Source organism: Gigantopelta aegis, chromosome 10 (genome assembly GCF_016097555.1).
Source record: "Gigantopelta aegis isolate Gae_Host chromosome 10, Gae_host_genome, whole genome shotgun sequence".
Lineage (NCBI taxonomy): Eukaryota > Metazoa > Mollusca > Gastropoda > Neomphalida > Peltospiridae > Gigantopelta > Gigantopelta aegis.
Window position 1 is genome coordinate 30,857,892 of NC_054708.1, and position 14,476 is coordinate 30,872,367.

General features: G+C 37.5%; 1 protein-coding gene across 1 annotated transcript; it reads right to left on the minus strand.

The window, feature by feature from the left end:
- Positions 1 to 524: 524 nt before the first annotated feature.
- On the minus strand, positions 525 to 14,397 carry LOC121383172 (arylsulfatase J-like). The gene is made up of 8 exons (XM_041513011.1): positions 14,102 to 14,397; positions 12,578 to 12,764; positions 10,402 to 10,643; positions 7,136 to 7,247; positions 5,552 to 5,647; positions 4,921 to 5,164; positions 4,468 to 4,619; positions 525 to 2,387 (listed from the first exon to the last, which is right to left on the minus strand). The coding sequence occupies exons 1-8, from the start codon at positions 14,345 to 14,347 to the stop codon at positions 2,116 to 2,118; spliced, it is 1,551 nt and encodes a 516-aa protein (XP_041368945.1). The 5' UTR covers positions 14,348 to 14,397; the 3' UTR covers positions 525 to 2,115.
- Between the last annotated feature and the right edge of the window lie 79 nt (positions 14,398 to 14,476).

Consider the following 14,476-nt stretch of genomic DNA (forward strand, 5'->3'; position numbering starts at 1 on the left):
TGTCAAAAAATTACTGGGTTTTCAAGTTTTATAGTTAACTTGGCGAAATGTTCTGCTCCCCAGAGCTAGCTTTGCCAAGTACCATATTTTGTTATTTGTTTATTTTTATCAACACCAAGCAAACTAAGCACAATAATGGGCAGAAAACATTTTGTGTGAAAACACATAATTAACATGTCAGTCGGCCTTTAATGAAGTCCCTATAAAATTAATCTTTTCTGCTAGTAATTTTGAAATTATTGGAGCTGTATTTTTAATGGGCATGAAATTCAAGGTATAGCCATTATATTTCACGTCTGTACAATATGTTTTAAATAGTCCTCACATTTCACGTTTGGTTTTGTTAACGAGTAGATGCATAAACGCATAAGCGTACACAACAGGGGGGCAAAACCTCAAATTCTTGCAAAACTGATAGAGATATTTGGGCAAAATGTGTTAAACCGACCTTTTTACCATGTATTTCCATCATTCTACCTTCATTAGTTGTAATCTATGTAAAAATGTGTAGTGATTCCTTTACAACCCTATATAGCTGTTTAGTAGTAATACTAATATGAATAAATGTTATTGTGCGGATTCGTGCATTTTTTGTTAATTCAGGCAAAAATAAGCCTGTTCCCTACAAAAATGGGAGCCTGTACGCCTATGAGTAAAACAATAATAGGCCACGTCGTGTCTCGTAGTGACAACATATCCTAAGATGGTTTTATGATAAAATAGCGGTAAGATAGCTTCGAAAATCTGTAGCCAGGGCAATGCACCCCTTTAAGGAAAACTGTTCAAATTGAGCATTTATTCCATAACAAAGTTGTCTGCAATTCCAATCCGAGAGAATTACTGAAACATTTCTCAAACATTATTCAACAGGTCCTCTGGGACCTATTAATACAAATTTCAAAATAACTGTGGTTTCTCAAACATTATTCAGCAGGTCCTCTGGGACCTATTAATACAAATTTAAATATAACTCTGGTTTCTCAAAACATTATTCAACAGGTCCTCTGGGACCTATTAATACAAATATAAAAATAACTGTGGTTTCTCAAACATTATTCAACAGGTCCTCTGGGACCTATTAATACAAATTTCAAAATAACTGTGGTTTCTCAAACATTATTCAGCAGGTCCTCTGGGACCTATTAATACAAATTTAAATATAACTGGTTTCTCAAAACATTATTCAACAGGTCCTCTGGGACCTATTAATACAAATTTAAATATAACTGGTTTCTCAAACATTATTCAACAGGTCCTCTGGGACCTATTAATACAAATATAAAAATAACCGTGGTTTCTCAAACATTATTCAACAGATCCTCTGGGACCTATTAATACAAATTTAAATATAACTGGTTTCTCAAACATTATTCAACAGGTCCTCTGGGACCTATTAATACAAATTTAAAAATAACCATGGTTTCTCAAACATTATTCAACAGGTCCTCTGGGACCTATTAATACAAATTTAAATATAACTGGTTTCTCAAACATTATTCAACAGGTCCTCTGGGACCTATTAATACAAATATAAAAATAACTGTGGTTTCTCAAACATTATTCAACAGATCCTCTGGGACCTATTAATACAAATTTAAATATAACTGGTTTCTCAAACATTATTCAACAGGTCCTCTGGGACCTATTAATACAAATATAAAAATAACTGTGGTTTCTCAAACATTATTCAACAGGTCCTCTGGGACCTATTAATACAAATTTAAATATAACTGGTTTCTCAAACATTATTCAACAGGTCCTCTGGGACCTAATAATACAAATTTAAAAATAAACGTGGTTTCTCAAACATTATTCAACAGGTCCTCTGGGACCTATTAATACAAATTTAAAAATAACCATGGTTTCTCAAACATTATTCAACAGGTCCTCTGGGACCTATTAATACAAATTTAAATATAACTGGTTTCTCAAACATTATTCAACAGGTCCTCTGGGACCTATTAATACAAATTTAAATATAACTGGTTTCTCAAACATTATTCAACAGGTCCTCTGGGACCTAATAATACAAATTTAAATATAACTGGTTTTTCAAACATTATTCAACAGATTATCTTGGACCAGGGTGCACTGTACACAGTCTGTTGCTACTGACTACTCCCAGGGCCCCCAGACCCCTCCATGCAGTTTGGGATCACACCGGGGGTCTGGTGGCGGGAACCGGGGAGGCACCGCCGTCTTGTTATAGGACAAGAGATGATCAAGCATTCTGTGTACAAAGTTCGGGTAGCGATCTGACATATCATTGTGTTCATTAGGATCGTCTTTGATATTGAAGAGCCAGACATTTTTCTGGTCACCGACGTTGATATGTTTTGATGTCATGTTCCGTGGGGCATGTGGTGGTGGAATCCAGCTACTGTTTCCTGTAATAAGATGAAAGTTAAATAAATACATTTAAATATACAAGATGTATGTTTAAAAAAAAGAAATTAACAGAAAACTGAATGGAACTGATCTCATGATTTCTCATGATGGTAAGTGTTTGTGGATGTGTGTTTGTAGACGCATGATTGTCTGTAAAAGCAAGCATCTGTGTGTATGTTTGACAACCACTAGCAAATGAGTAATTAAAGTGCTCTGGTGATGTTAAACAAAACATAATTTACCTATAGCCTTGTCTATGTACACAGCTCGAAATCGTGGAGAGGGAAGCAATCTAATTTGCTTCTCACATTTTAATTTGAAAGCAAATGTTAGAAACTGAGAAGTTATAAAAAGTAGTCTGGAAACAGACAACTTACAGGATGTTTTTTCAACAGCACTGCAAAACACTTGTGACAAATACAGATAAATGATAGTTTGTTTTGTTTGACGATACCACTAGAGTGCACTGACTTAGTCAGCTATTGGATGCCAAACATTTGATAATTTATATAGTCTTAGAGAAGAAACCCTCTACATTTTCTCATTACTAGCAAGGGATAGGATAGCACATGCCACAGCCTTTGATATACCAGTTGTGGTGTACTGACTGGAACAAAAAACAGCCCAATGAGCCCACCAAACAGGATCAATCCCAGACAGACCTTGCATCAAGCGAGCACGTTATCACTGGGCTACATTCCACCCTGAATGCAGATAAAAGCTTATGATTTATATCACTCCTGAATTCTGAATATATCTCGAACACTGTCATAAGTAAGATAAAAAGCAAAAGTTGGTAAATTGATCATCAGAAACATTCTTTTTTTTTTCCTTTTTTTTTAGTGGAACTTGCTTCCTAGCTGCCTTCAGTCAATACCTTAAAGTATTATTTGTCACTGGCATAGGACGTGTGTGTGTGTGTGTGTGTGTGTGTGTGGGGGGGGGGGAGCAGTGATGTTTTTATATATTTATACATGTATTTATACATGTATTTATTTATATATGTGTGTGTGTGTGTGTGTGCCCCCACTTTTTGGCACCTTCCTACACCCGTAATTGTTAAAAAGTAACTACACTATAATCTGGTGTTTTAATATTTCAGTTATGTACACAAGCCATGTTTGCTCTTGGTATGGGAAGGTTATTTGACAATAAGGAATAAGAAGAAAAAAAATTTATACATTTACGTGTTCAGGGCATTAGACTGCACCAAAACTAAGACAAAAACGCTGTGCCCAAAATAAACATGCCCAAATCAGGGGATAACCCTACTGTGTTTTCCGATTTGTGTACGTAAATCGGTGGTTTTACTGTCGCAAATGTAGTTTTATTGGCTCCTTTATTGCGACTGTAAAACCACCGATATACGTACGCAAATCGGAAAACACAGTAGGGTTATCCCTATTCTAATTAAACTGTTTGCTGGTTGATTTTAAATAGGAAATTGTCACATTTGTAGTAAGAATAAGCCTATAAATGTCACCAGCTGGTGACGTCATTAGGCAGCCCATTAACAGATGGGTGGTCAGACAGTTAGCGGTTCGAACATAGATATATAATTTGACATATTTAATCAGCTCTCGTGATTAGATAACGACTAATAAAGAATAATTATGTTCATTTTTGACATAAAAACTTCTCAGTATTTAATGACTTCTGTAGGTAACATGAACACTACAGAAATTGTCTTTATGACGTCATTACAAAACAACCCTGTTCTTCGCTTAACCTATGACGTATTTCTGCCAGAAAATTTACGACCGGTATATCGGTGATTTTACCACTTGAAATTTTTAGCAGAGATCATTCAGATTCGTTCTTACAAATGTGTTGAATTAGAATTAAGTATAAACATGCTGACCTTAAAACATTTACTTCAAAACCACTGAATTGGTATACATGTACTTTAATTAGAGTAAAGTAACTTAAAATGCATTTCTGAATATTAGTTATTATTAACATTACTGTTAAAAGCAAAAGACCTTGCTGTACTCGGAATAGACAAAAACATCTGCTGTGCCCAAATCAGTGAGATCTAAATCCCTGGAGTGAATGATGTGTGTATGTATGTATGTATACCTGGATTTCCTGTGATAATTTTCCAGTCTCCAACACGTAATGCTGCTCTGATTCTGGTATCAAATGTGTCGATAAACATCGGAGCGCCAACTTTCGGAAAGAGGATATCAATGTTGTGAAGAAGTTCTTTTCGAGGACTCGGCTTTCCTTGGCTGAGAAACCATATAAAGAAATGTAATACAGCGTATTACTGATGTTGAACATTACTGTACCGGTAGTTGTTTTGATACATCACAGCATCTATACTTCCCACAAAAACTTAAGTTGTGTTTCTCAAAAATCATCTTTCTAACTGTATACCGACTTATTTTAACATTAATAATATATCATACACACACACACGTTCAGATATGTCAGCCCTGTACACAATGTCTGACTTGTGCCAGAGATTCCACTCAGGGCAGAAATGTTAACATTTGCTCTCCTAAAAACGTTTTGCAATTTGAAACAAACCTGATAGTTGCCCATTGGTCAAAACCATCCAATGGTTTGGTGCCATTCAGATTTCCTCCAGCAAGTCCGACCAGTGTCGGGTACCAGTCCGAGATGTGCATCATCTCACTGTTGACAACACCCCTCTTTGTGAGCATTGTCCCATGGACAAATCCAACTCCATGTATCCCTCCTTCCCAAAGTGAACCCTTCCAACCTCGGAGAGGCCAGTTGTTCCCACCTGCTAAAATCTGACCTCCATTATCTAGAAAAGAAAAAAAAAGAGGCTACAGTTCATAATCCATTTTCATGAAGATTTTTCTTTTTAATGAGTTTAAAATGCAACAGTTATTGTACATTTGTTTAGGATGGCACAACTTTAAAGTACCCTCCACAGGGGTGGATTAAAGCAGGGTGAGATGTGTGACTTGTGCTTTCACACACTCACCCCAAACACTGGATTTTTCAGGTACAATGTAATATAATATAAGAACAGTTTCACCTAAATGACCCTAAATATGGATTTTAACACATGAAAATTATCCATGATGTTGGAGCACCTCCGAACACCCCTCACAACAGTCTTCACACCCTATCATTTATTCTTAATTAAAACCTTAACACATAGTATGTAAAGAAATATAATATGTACCTGTTGAAAAGATCAAAATGGTATTTTCCCACTGCCCAGTGGCTTTTAATGCATCAGTCAGATTCTTCACTCCTTCGTCCATACAAGACACCATACCTGTGAACAAACTATCAAACCACTTTAGCAAATGATACACTAACATACAAGGACATTAATTCAGTGGCTTAGAAAGTGGGGAGAAGGGACATGCATTAACATGCCACTATTCTGTGGAAAGGCAAAAACCTGTTTGTTCTTCCAACTTTCAAACCTTTAATTTTCAGTGGTGGATCCACAAAATCCATTTGGGGGGGGGGGGGGGGGGGGGCAATGACATGAGGTGGAATGCCAAGGGAACTTTGGGGGAGGTTTGGAGGGGGATCATAAAAAAAATTAAAATTAATATATAATAAAATTATAACTATCGCAAAATTTAGGGACACCCCCACCCTCCCCACCCCCCAGATCCGTCTCTGATTTTCATATCTGCTACAATTCAATGTGATTAAAGTGTTGATTTTTTCCACTTAATTTTCAAAATGTTCTGGAAAAGACCCCACACATCCCCACGTTAATGCCTTGTCAAGACATTCATAATGTCAGGTTGTTTTACCTCAAGGTCCTCTGGAAATATATCAGTGTGACTACACACACACACACACACACACATATATATACACACACATTTTTAGCAACTTCCTATACCATTGGATTTTAATGGACCAGGGTTTGACAGATCCACTAGCCCTAGTGAATTGTTGATCTGGACTAGTAGAATTATCGACTGTATTACCAGCCTTAAAGACTAAAACAAATTCAAAGACTTTTACCTGCCATTTTCAAAGACTTTCAAAGACTTTTACACAGCAGTTAAAGACAATAGAATGCAATAAAAATACCAAATCAGTTCGTTTACATTATTGTCCATGGCAAAATATTGAGCTTTTTAACATGAATCATGACAGATTAAACCTTGTAACTGGAAAATATCAAATGCATGCAGTTATGACTTGTGAGAATTTAAAGACTTTTATTACAGTTCAAAGACTTTCAAAGAATTTAAGGGGCAGGACGTAGCCCAGTGGTAAAGTGCTCTCCTGATGTGCGGTCGGTCTGGGATCGATCCCCGTCAGTGGGTCCATTGGGCTATTTCTCGCTCCAGCCAGTGCATCACGACTGGTATATCAAAGGCAGTGTGTGTTATCCTATCTATGGGATGGTGCATATAAAAGATCCCTTGCTGCTAATCGAAAAGAGTAGCCCATGAAGTGGCGACAGTGGGTTTCCTCTCTCAATATTTTTGTGATCCTTAACCATATGTCTGATGCCATATAACCGTAAATAAAATGTTTTGAGTGTGTCGTTAAATAAAACATTTCTTTCTTTTTCAAGGAATTTAAAGACCGCTACGAACCCTGATTACTATAACACACAGGGCACTAGCCAAAGCTTCTGTGAGGGCTGATAACTTTCTCAAACATTTGTCAAACATTGTAACTGAAAATGTCGGTAAAAGAGCATTAGACCACAAGTAAGAACATGTGAGCTGATTACTTCTGATTCTGCGTCAGCGACGCCATTTCTGTATGCTACATTTCCTCTTACCTGCATACACTCTTCTGTTACGGTTTTTGATGAAAGAATACTGATCTAAATACTTCTTTGGAACCTGTAGTGGCATGTGTACAGACTGGTAGGCTAGATAGAGGAAAAATGGCTGAAAAAGAAAAAACAATTAGATTAATATTTATTATTTTTAACATTCCAAAATAATACTATTGATACATACATGTATATATATTTGAGGCTGGGCAGGGGGAGCTGTTAAAACATCAGTGCCTCCAGCAGCCAAATAATCAGAATGCCTGAACTTACATAGAGAATAACTAGTTAATGATGCCAGATATCTGCTTTATCCTGTGAAGGTAACAATGGGAAATTCTGCGAGGCTCTGCCAAGCGGGATTTCTCATTCGGCCTGAACAGGATAAAGCAGATATCCAAACTAATTATTATCTTTATCCTGCAGACCATAAAAATTAAGGGGAAAAGCTAATATTTCTGTTATTTTAGCCACATTGTACGATGACCAAGAGGTCATGAGCGATTTTGAGATGTAGCTATGAGTGTGATGTCACATGACTGACGTCAATAGTAATATCCTGCTACTATACGGATATGACTTTGCTTTATCCTGTCAATAGAAATGGTGGTTGCAGGATAAATAGGGAATGAATAGTTACTGTCTTAAGATATCGGCTTTATCCTGCGAAGGTTAAAATATGGCGAATGCAGTGAGGCTCTCCAGTTATTTCTTTTATCCTGCAGTGTCACAGTAATTTTCGGAAAATGATTATTTAATCCATGTTTGTGTACGCAAATCGAATATACAGTGATGGCGTGATAAAAATTATTTAGGGCCGAATTTACAAAGCCTCTTTTGTGTCTTACATGCATGTGTAACTACATATATTTACAATGGTTAGACACCTGTTTGTGTCTTACATGCATGTAACTACATATATTTACAATGGTTAGACACCTGCAGTTAAGAAAAACAGACTTTGTAAATTCGGCTCTTAAAGTCCAGACTTTTGTATAAAGTCGGAACAGGTACATGAATATGCATGCCATATAGTCTCCAGACATTGTGGAACTGCAAGTGTGAGTTTAAGAGTCTTCTAGGGTTAGATCCTGGACCGTACACCTAATCTTTTCACTACTTTCATAATGTAAATCAGGACTGAAAGAGAAAATCTTTATTTACTGAAATTTCCCCTCCTATCCCCCCCCCCCCCCCCCACCAGTGAATCATCAGTATGTCAATTACTATTAATAAAGTTAGTTTGTTTTGTTTAATGACACCACTAGAGCACATTGATTCATTAATCATCGGCTGTTGGATGTCCAACATAAAAATTTTGTAATTTTTTAATGCATTTTGCCATTAATTAGTAGCAAGGTCTTTTTTATATGCACCATCCCAGACAGAATGGCACATACATGTACCACAGCCTTTGATATACCAGTTGTGGTGCACTGGCTGGAATGAGAAATAGCCCAATGGGCCCACCGACGGGGATCGATCCCTAATCGACCGCACTTCAAGCAAGTGTTTTACCACCGGGATACGTCCCACCCCCATTTATTATTAATAAGCCTGAAATAATTGTATGTAAAAAAATGTTTTTAATTAGGGCAGAGTAATATGATGTTTTTTATTTACATAAAATGGGCAACTTTAAATTAAGCAGTCATTCTAAATTATCAATATTATTCACAAGCACACAAACCAAAACTTACATACAGTCAAACCTGTATATAACGCCACCCAAGGACCTGACAAAAGTGGTTGTTATAGACAGGTGACCCTTATATACAGGTTCAATATTAGAACCCATATATTAAAGCATATCACAACTGTTATAAAAAACAAAAACAGATGTCACATTTTTAAACCATTCCCACACTAGCTTGTTTATGTCATCATTGCCTGTTGCTTTCTTCTGCCTTTTTCTTTTGGCTGAAACACTATTGTCAAAATCGGCCAGAACATCAGCTTTCCTTTTTAAAATAGAATTAATCTGAGAACGTCCTACACCAAAATGATCATCGATCTTTCACGCACTTAAATTGCCTTTCTCAGATTTGTTAATAACGTTGATTCTCTCTTCTAACGTTAAAGCAGTAAGGTTTTTCGGTGGCAATTTGCATGCAAACGTATTCGTTAATACATTTCGCAAACACTGACATTGACTTGCAGAAAATATTTTGTTTAATTGAAGGTTATTACTCATATGGCATGTTTAATTCATTTGTTTGTTTCATGTCACTGCTAATTCTCAGTGGAGTTTGACCGTTGATTACAGCTGAATAAGATCATGAGTCATTAAATAATCCTAACATGGGGCATCTTTAATGACCGCTGCCTTCAGCAGTTCATGTTTATTTACCAATCATGTCTGGCTAGAAACAATCAGAAACCTAACATAACACCTCATTTGTTTTGTTTCTCGACACTCAATAGAGTGACCATACATACAGATTACATTATGTACTGCCAATAGGAAGTCGTCTACTGTTAAGTGAGGACACTAAGAACCAATCGAATTACACCACCAGTAACTGCGTGTCACGGAAGTTATTGAGTGCCTTTGTTTTTCAATTACGATTGGCGAATGACAATGGAACTTTACTTTCACGGAAAATAAACCCAAAGCTACAGACATGGCCAAATAAACACATTTAATTGATAATTTTTAAGATAATTGAAAAAATAAAGACGTAACCAGGGACAAAAAATAAACCAAAAAACGTCTTCATGACAATCATCTTGTGACTGTTATAGCAGGTTCAACCTGTGATTTTGGGTGAAAAATAGTGACCGCTGGCCGTTATGGACAGGTGACCATTATGTACAGGTCAAATAAGGAAGGAAATGTATTTGGGGGGGATTTATAGTGGCCGTTATAAGCAGGTGACCATTATGTACAGGTGACCATTATACCAGGTTTGACTGTACAGATGGGCAGGACTAATGAACACTGAAAATGTCAGTCAAAATATCCCAAGTTGTAAAATCTACATTTTAATGTATGTTTGAATGAGGGAGAGGGTAGTAAACAGGGCTTCAACTTAATATCAGCAAAGACAGCAATTGCCATAACGCAGTTTCTTAAATAAAAATTATTTAGCAGTTGAAGGAATAATTATTTTTTTAACAAAAGTTACCACTTTAAAATTGAAGTAGGCACACTTTGCATACTTGTAAACATTTTTACAGTTGTTAAATGGCCCTAAAATGGGCACTTGTTCATAGTTTTCTCCACACCATCCCCTCCCATTAAATATATTGCTCTGGTTCACAGTTACCTTGGTTTGGTCATGATTTTTCACAATATCAATGGCTCTCTGTGTAAATATCTGTGCTGAATAGACACCAGACTCATTAAATACAGGTTTTTCATTCTCATGCAGATCCAAGCCACACCAGGCATTATGTCCATGGTTATCTGTCCCATAAATATATGGATCCTCAAACAGCTCTGACATGTCATGGTGTTGCCTATCACATCGCCTGTGAGTGTAGTAATCTTCACTGCCTGTCAGGTAACCTGTAACAGAGATATAAAACTTAATCCATGCTAAAAATATCATTCCATGGTCTCCAAGGCATATCTTCGCCATGCATGGACAAAACTCAAAGCAAGCTGAAGATCACTCTTGCCATTTAGTTTTGAGGCAACATGGCCAGTAAGGAGGGTAACCACAGCACTCGCCATCTGTGCTATGGTAAAATGTCAACACTGGAGTACTAATGAATTGCAGCAGAAGGATCATGTATACGCACTATCCCAAACAGGACAGTACATACCACAGCATTTAATAATCTTTAACATACCCATATCAAAAAATGTACTTCTATTTTTAATATATACATAGGGGTAAACATGTGATAGATCTAACAGGCTTAAATAACAAGCATTCTGAGAATACTTCTAAAGCAATACTGGACCTAGAAAATGTCCATGGGGATGTCATATATGAATACATTTCTTAGGGAGTGATAGAAGGAAGGAAGGAAATGTTTTTATTTAACAACGCACTCAACACATTTTATTTACGGTTATATGGTGTCAGACATATGGTTAAGGACCACATAGATATTGAGAGAGGAAGCCCGCTGTCGCCACTTCATGGGCTACTCTTTTCGATTAGCAGCAAGGGATCTTTTATATGCACCATCCCACAGACAGGGTAGTACATACCATGGCCTTTGATATGCCAGTCGTGGTGCACTGAACGAGAAATAGCTCAATGAGTACCATCGACAGGGATCGATCCCAGACAGCGCATCGAGCTTTACCACTGGGCTACGTCCCGCCCCAAGGGAGTGATAGTGTATTTGCACTAGTAAGCCGCTCAGAAATTTTATTATGCTAGCTGATTGCATCACTGTGAAGTTATAGTGTACAACCAGTCATACTGTCATTTTATGCTTAGATCCAATTACGGTTCAAACACGCTGTCCTGAGCACACACCTCGGCTATCTGCTATCTGGGTTGTCTGTCCAGGACAGTGGGTTAATTGTTAGTAGTTAGTGAGAGAGAAGAGGGTGTAGTGGTCTTACACCTATCCACTGATTTGTTAAAACTTATTCTGGGTGGGAACTGGTACCAGGCTGCGAACCCTGTACTTACTAGCTTTATGTCCAATGGCTTAACCACAACACCACCAAGGCTGTACTGTCAAAAAGTGGCTAAACCCCATGAAAAAGAAACTTGATCTGTACTGCCATGTGATAAAAGCTATATATACATGAACACACAATTTCAGGTCAATATATTGAAGCATTGCAAAGAAAAGTCCTGAAAACTGTGATGTTGTAATGGTTACCAGTAATATCACTTAACTTCAAGGACTATAACCCTGTTAAGAAGTCCCCATTTAATCTGTAACTCTATATTATAACAAAAGGTACAATGTATAAGCAAAATTTCAGCTCAATATCTTGATGCATTGAAAACGGTGATGGTTGAAGGGCCATAACTCTTGTCAAAATCTCTATGAAACTCAAACTTGATGTAACTCTACATCATGATAAAGCTATATCCAAAATGTCAGCTCAATATCTTGAGGTATTGTCAAAATAAGGTCTGGAAAACCATATACGGGACAGATGGACATACAGAGACAAAAAACTATGGTGCTACAGGATTTCTGCCAAAGGGTAAAACGGGTATGGTGCCATCCCCAAATTTTATGGCAGATTTTTTTTTAAAGTTAACCTTTTAACAAAATTAATTACTCTGATCATTACTTTATGATTTTCTTAACCATAACCCTAATTTTAACCCATTTTCTTTCTGGGGGAGGTCCTCCATATCCACTGTTGACTGTGTATGGTTACATTCAATTCCACTGCGCCCTTACCCAAAAGTTTCTTTCTGGCAGAAACACTGGACAGTATGGGACTAATAATGACAGTGCCTCTCCTTCTATAAATACAGCTATTAAAATGCTAGTTGCACTTCAAGCAAATAATACCATAATAGGAGTCAAAGCCACGTCTTGTAGGAAGATATTCTTCTTTGTAGAAACCGAGGTGCCACTTCCCAACCGCGTGAGTGGAATATCCGGTCTCGCTGAGCTTGTCAGCTAGTGTTGGACTGTCTCGTGGCAAGGCGTTGGGTTGAGAAGCCCAAATAATGGAATGTTGTAGACCTGTATGAATCTAGAAAGAAAGAAATGTTTTATTTAATGAACCACTAAACACTTTAATTATATGCTTATATGGCATTGGTTATATATATGGTTAACTGCCTCTCAGTGGGCTACTCATTTAGAGTATCAGTGCTCAAAAGATCTTCTATAGTTACATGCATTATCCCACAGACAGGACGGTACATACCACTGCCTTTGATACACCAGCTAGAACAAGCAATAGCCCCGTAAGTTCACTGATGGGGATCGATCCTAGATTGACCACAGTATCAGGCAAACACTTAAATCACTGGGCTATACCCTGCACTGTTACACACTACAGAAAGAAACCCGTCAGCAAATACATATTTAAGAAAGGGGATGCTGTCAGGTTTCTTCCTGTAGTGTGTGTATTAGTGATATGTGTATTTTTTTTGTTATCAAGGAGCTCTAAAATTATGGATGTAACAGTATTTAATGTCAAATATAGGATTGTTGTAATTTTTGAAGGGAATGTTTTATTTAACGACGCACTCAACACATTTTATTTACGGTTATATGGCGTCGGACATATAGTTCAGGACCACACAGATATTGAGTGAGGAAATCTGCTGTCGCCACTTCATGGGTTACTCTTTTTGATTAGTAGCAAGGGATCTTTTATATGCACCATCCCAAAGACAGGATAACACATACCACAGCCTTTGATATACCAGTGGTGGTGCACTGGCCGGAACATTAAATAGCCCAATGGGCCCACTGACGGGGATCGATCCCTTATCGACCACACATCAAGCGAGTGCTGTAACGCTGCCGCCCCCAATAATCTTTGAATACAGTTTGGGCAGAGATTGATATAGATTAGTTTCTGGCAGTAAAAGACCGTTTAACTGTCCAAGTGCCTCTCTACACCCTACAAGCAACTGATAAGCCTTGGGCTATGTTTGTGCCTACAACAGTTAGTGTCAAATATGGAATTTGAATAGATTTGTAGTGTGCATGAATCTTAATTTAAAATAACCAACAAGCATGAAAACACGTAGGCCCCAACTCGTTAAAATAAATCTCGGCATTATTTTAATGCACTAGAAAACACGCACGCAAACACTCACGCACACCCTCCCCTGCTACCGACCCCGGTTGAGCTGTTGGTGCTCTCTTGCACCTGCCAGTGCTGGCGGTCCCTTCCCCCACCCACCCCAACCTTTTCCTGTTAAGGCGTTCGCTAAAACAGCTTGCTCCCAATGTCACTGAATGTGTGCTCCCAATGTGCACGTTAATCCCTATAACAATGATAACATAACATAACATAACGCGCACACACACACACTAAAATGATTTATAAAATTATATTTCAAATTTGGCTACTTGATATCTGCCGGACATCAGCTGACTTCTTGACGGAGTACATATTGGCTGGACATAATAATTCTCAAGTTTGACGCCTTCCGCGGCAAGTTTGTCCAAATGTGGCGTCTTTATTTCACTTCCATGATAACCAATGTCGTGAAATCCATAATCGTCTGCTAAAACGAACACAATGTTCGGTCTTTTATCTGTATGTACCGAATGAATTAATGTGCTGACAATGGAAAGAAAATAGATTAAATTCATATTTATGAAAATGGAAAATCAAAACCCTAACAAATACCATGTGACTGGCATACCAGTTGTCACATGATCACATTACTTTTTATTCGTCATTCATCGGCCAATTTCGCGAACATGCTACGGTAGTAACCG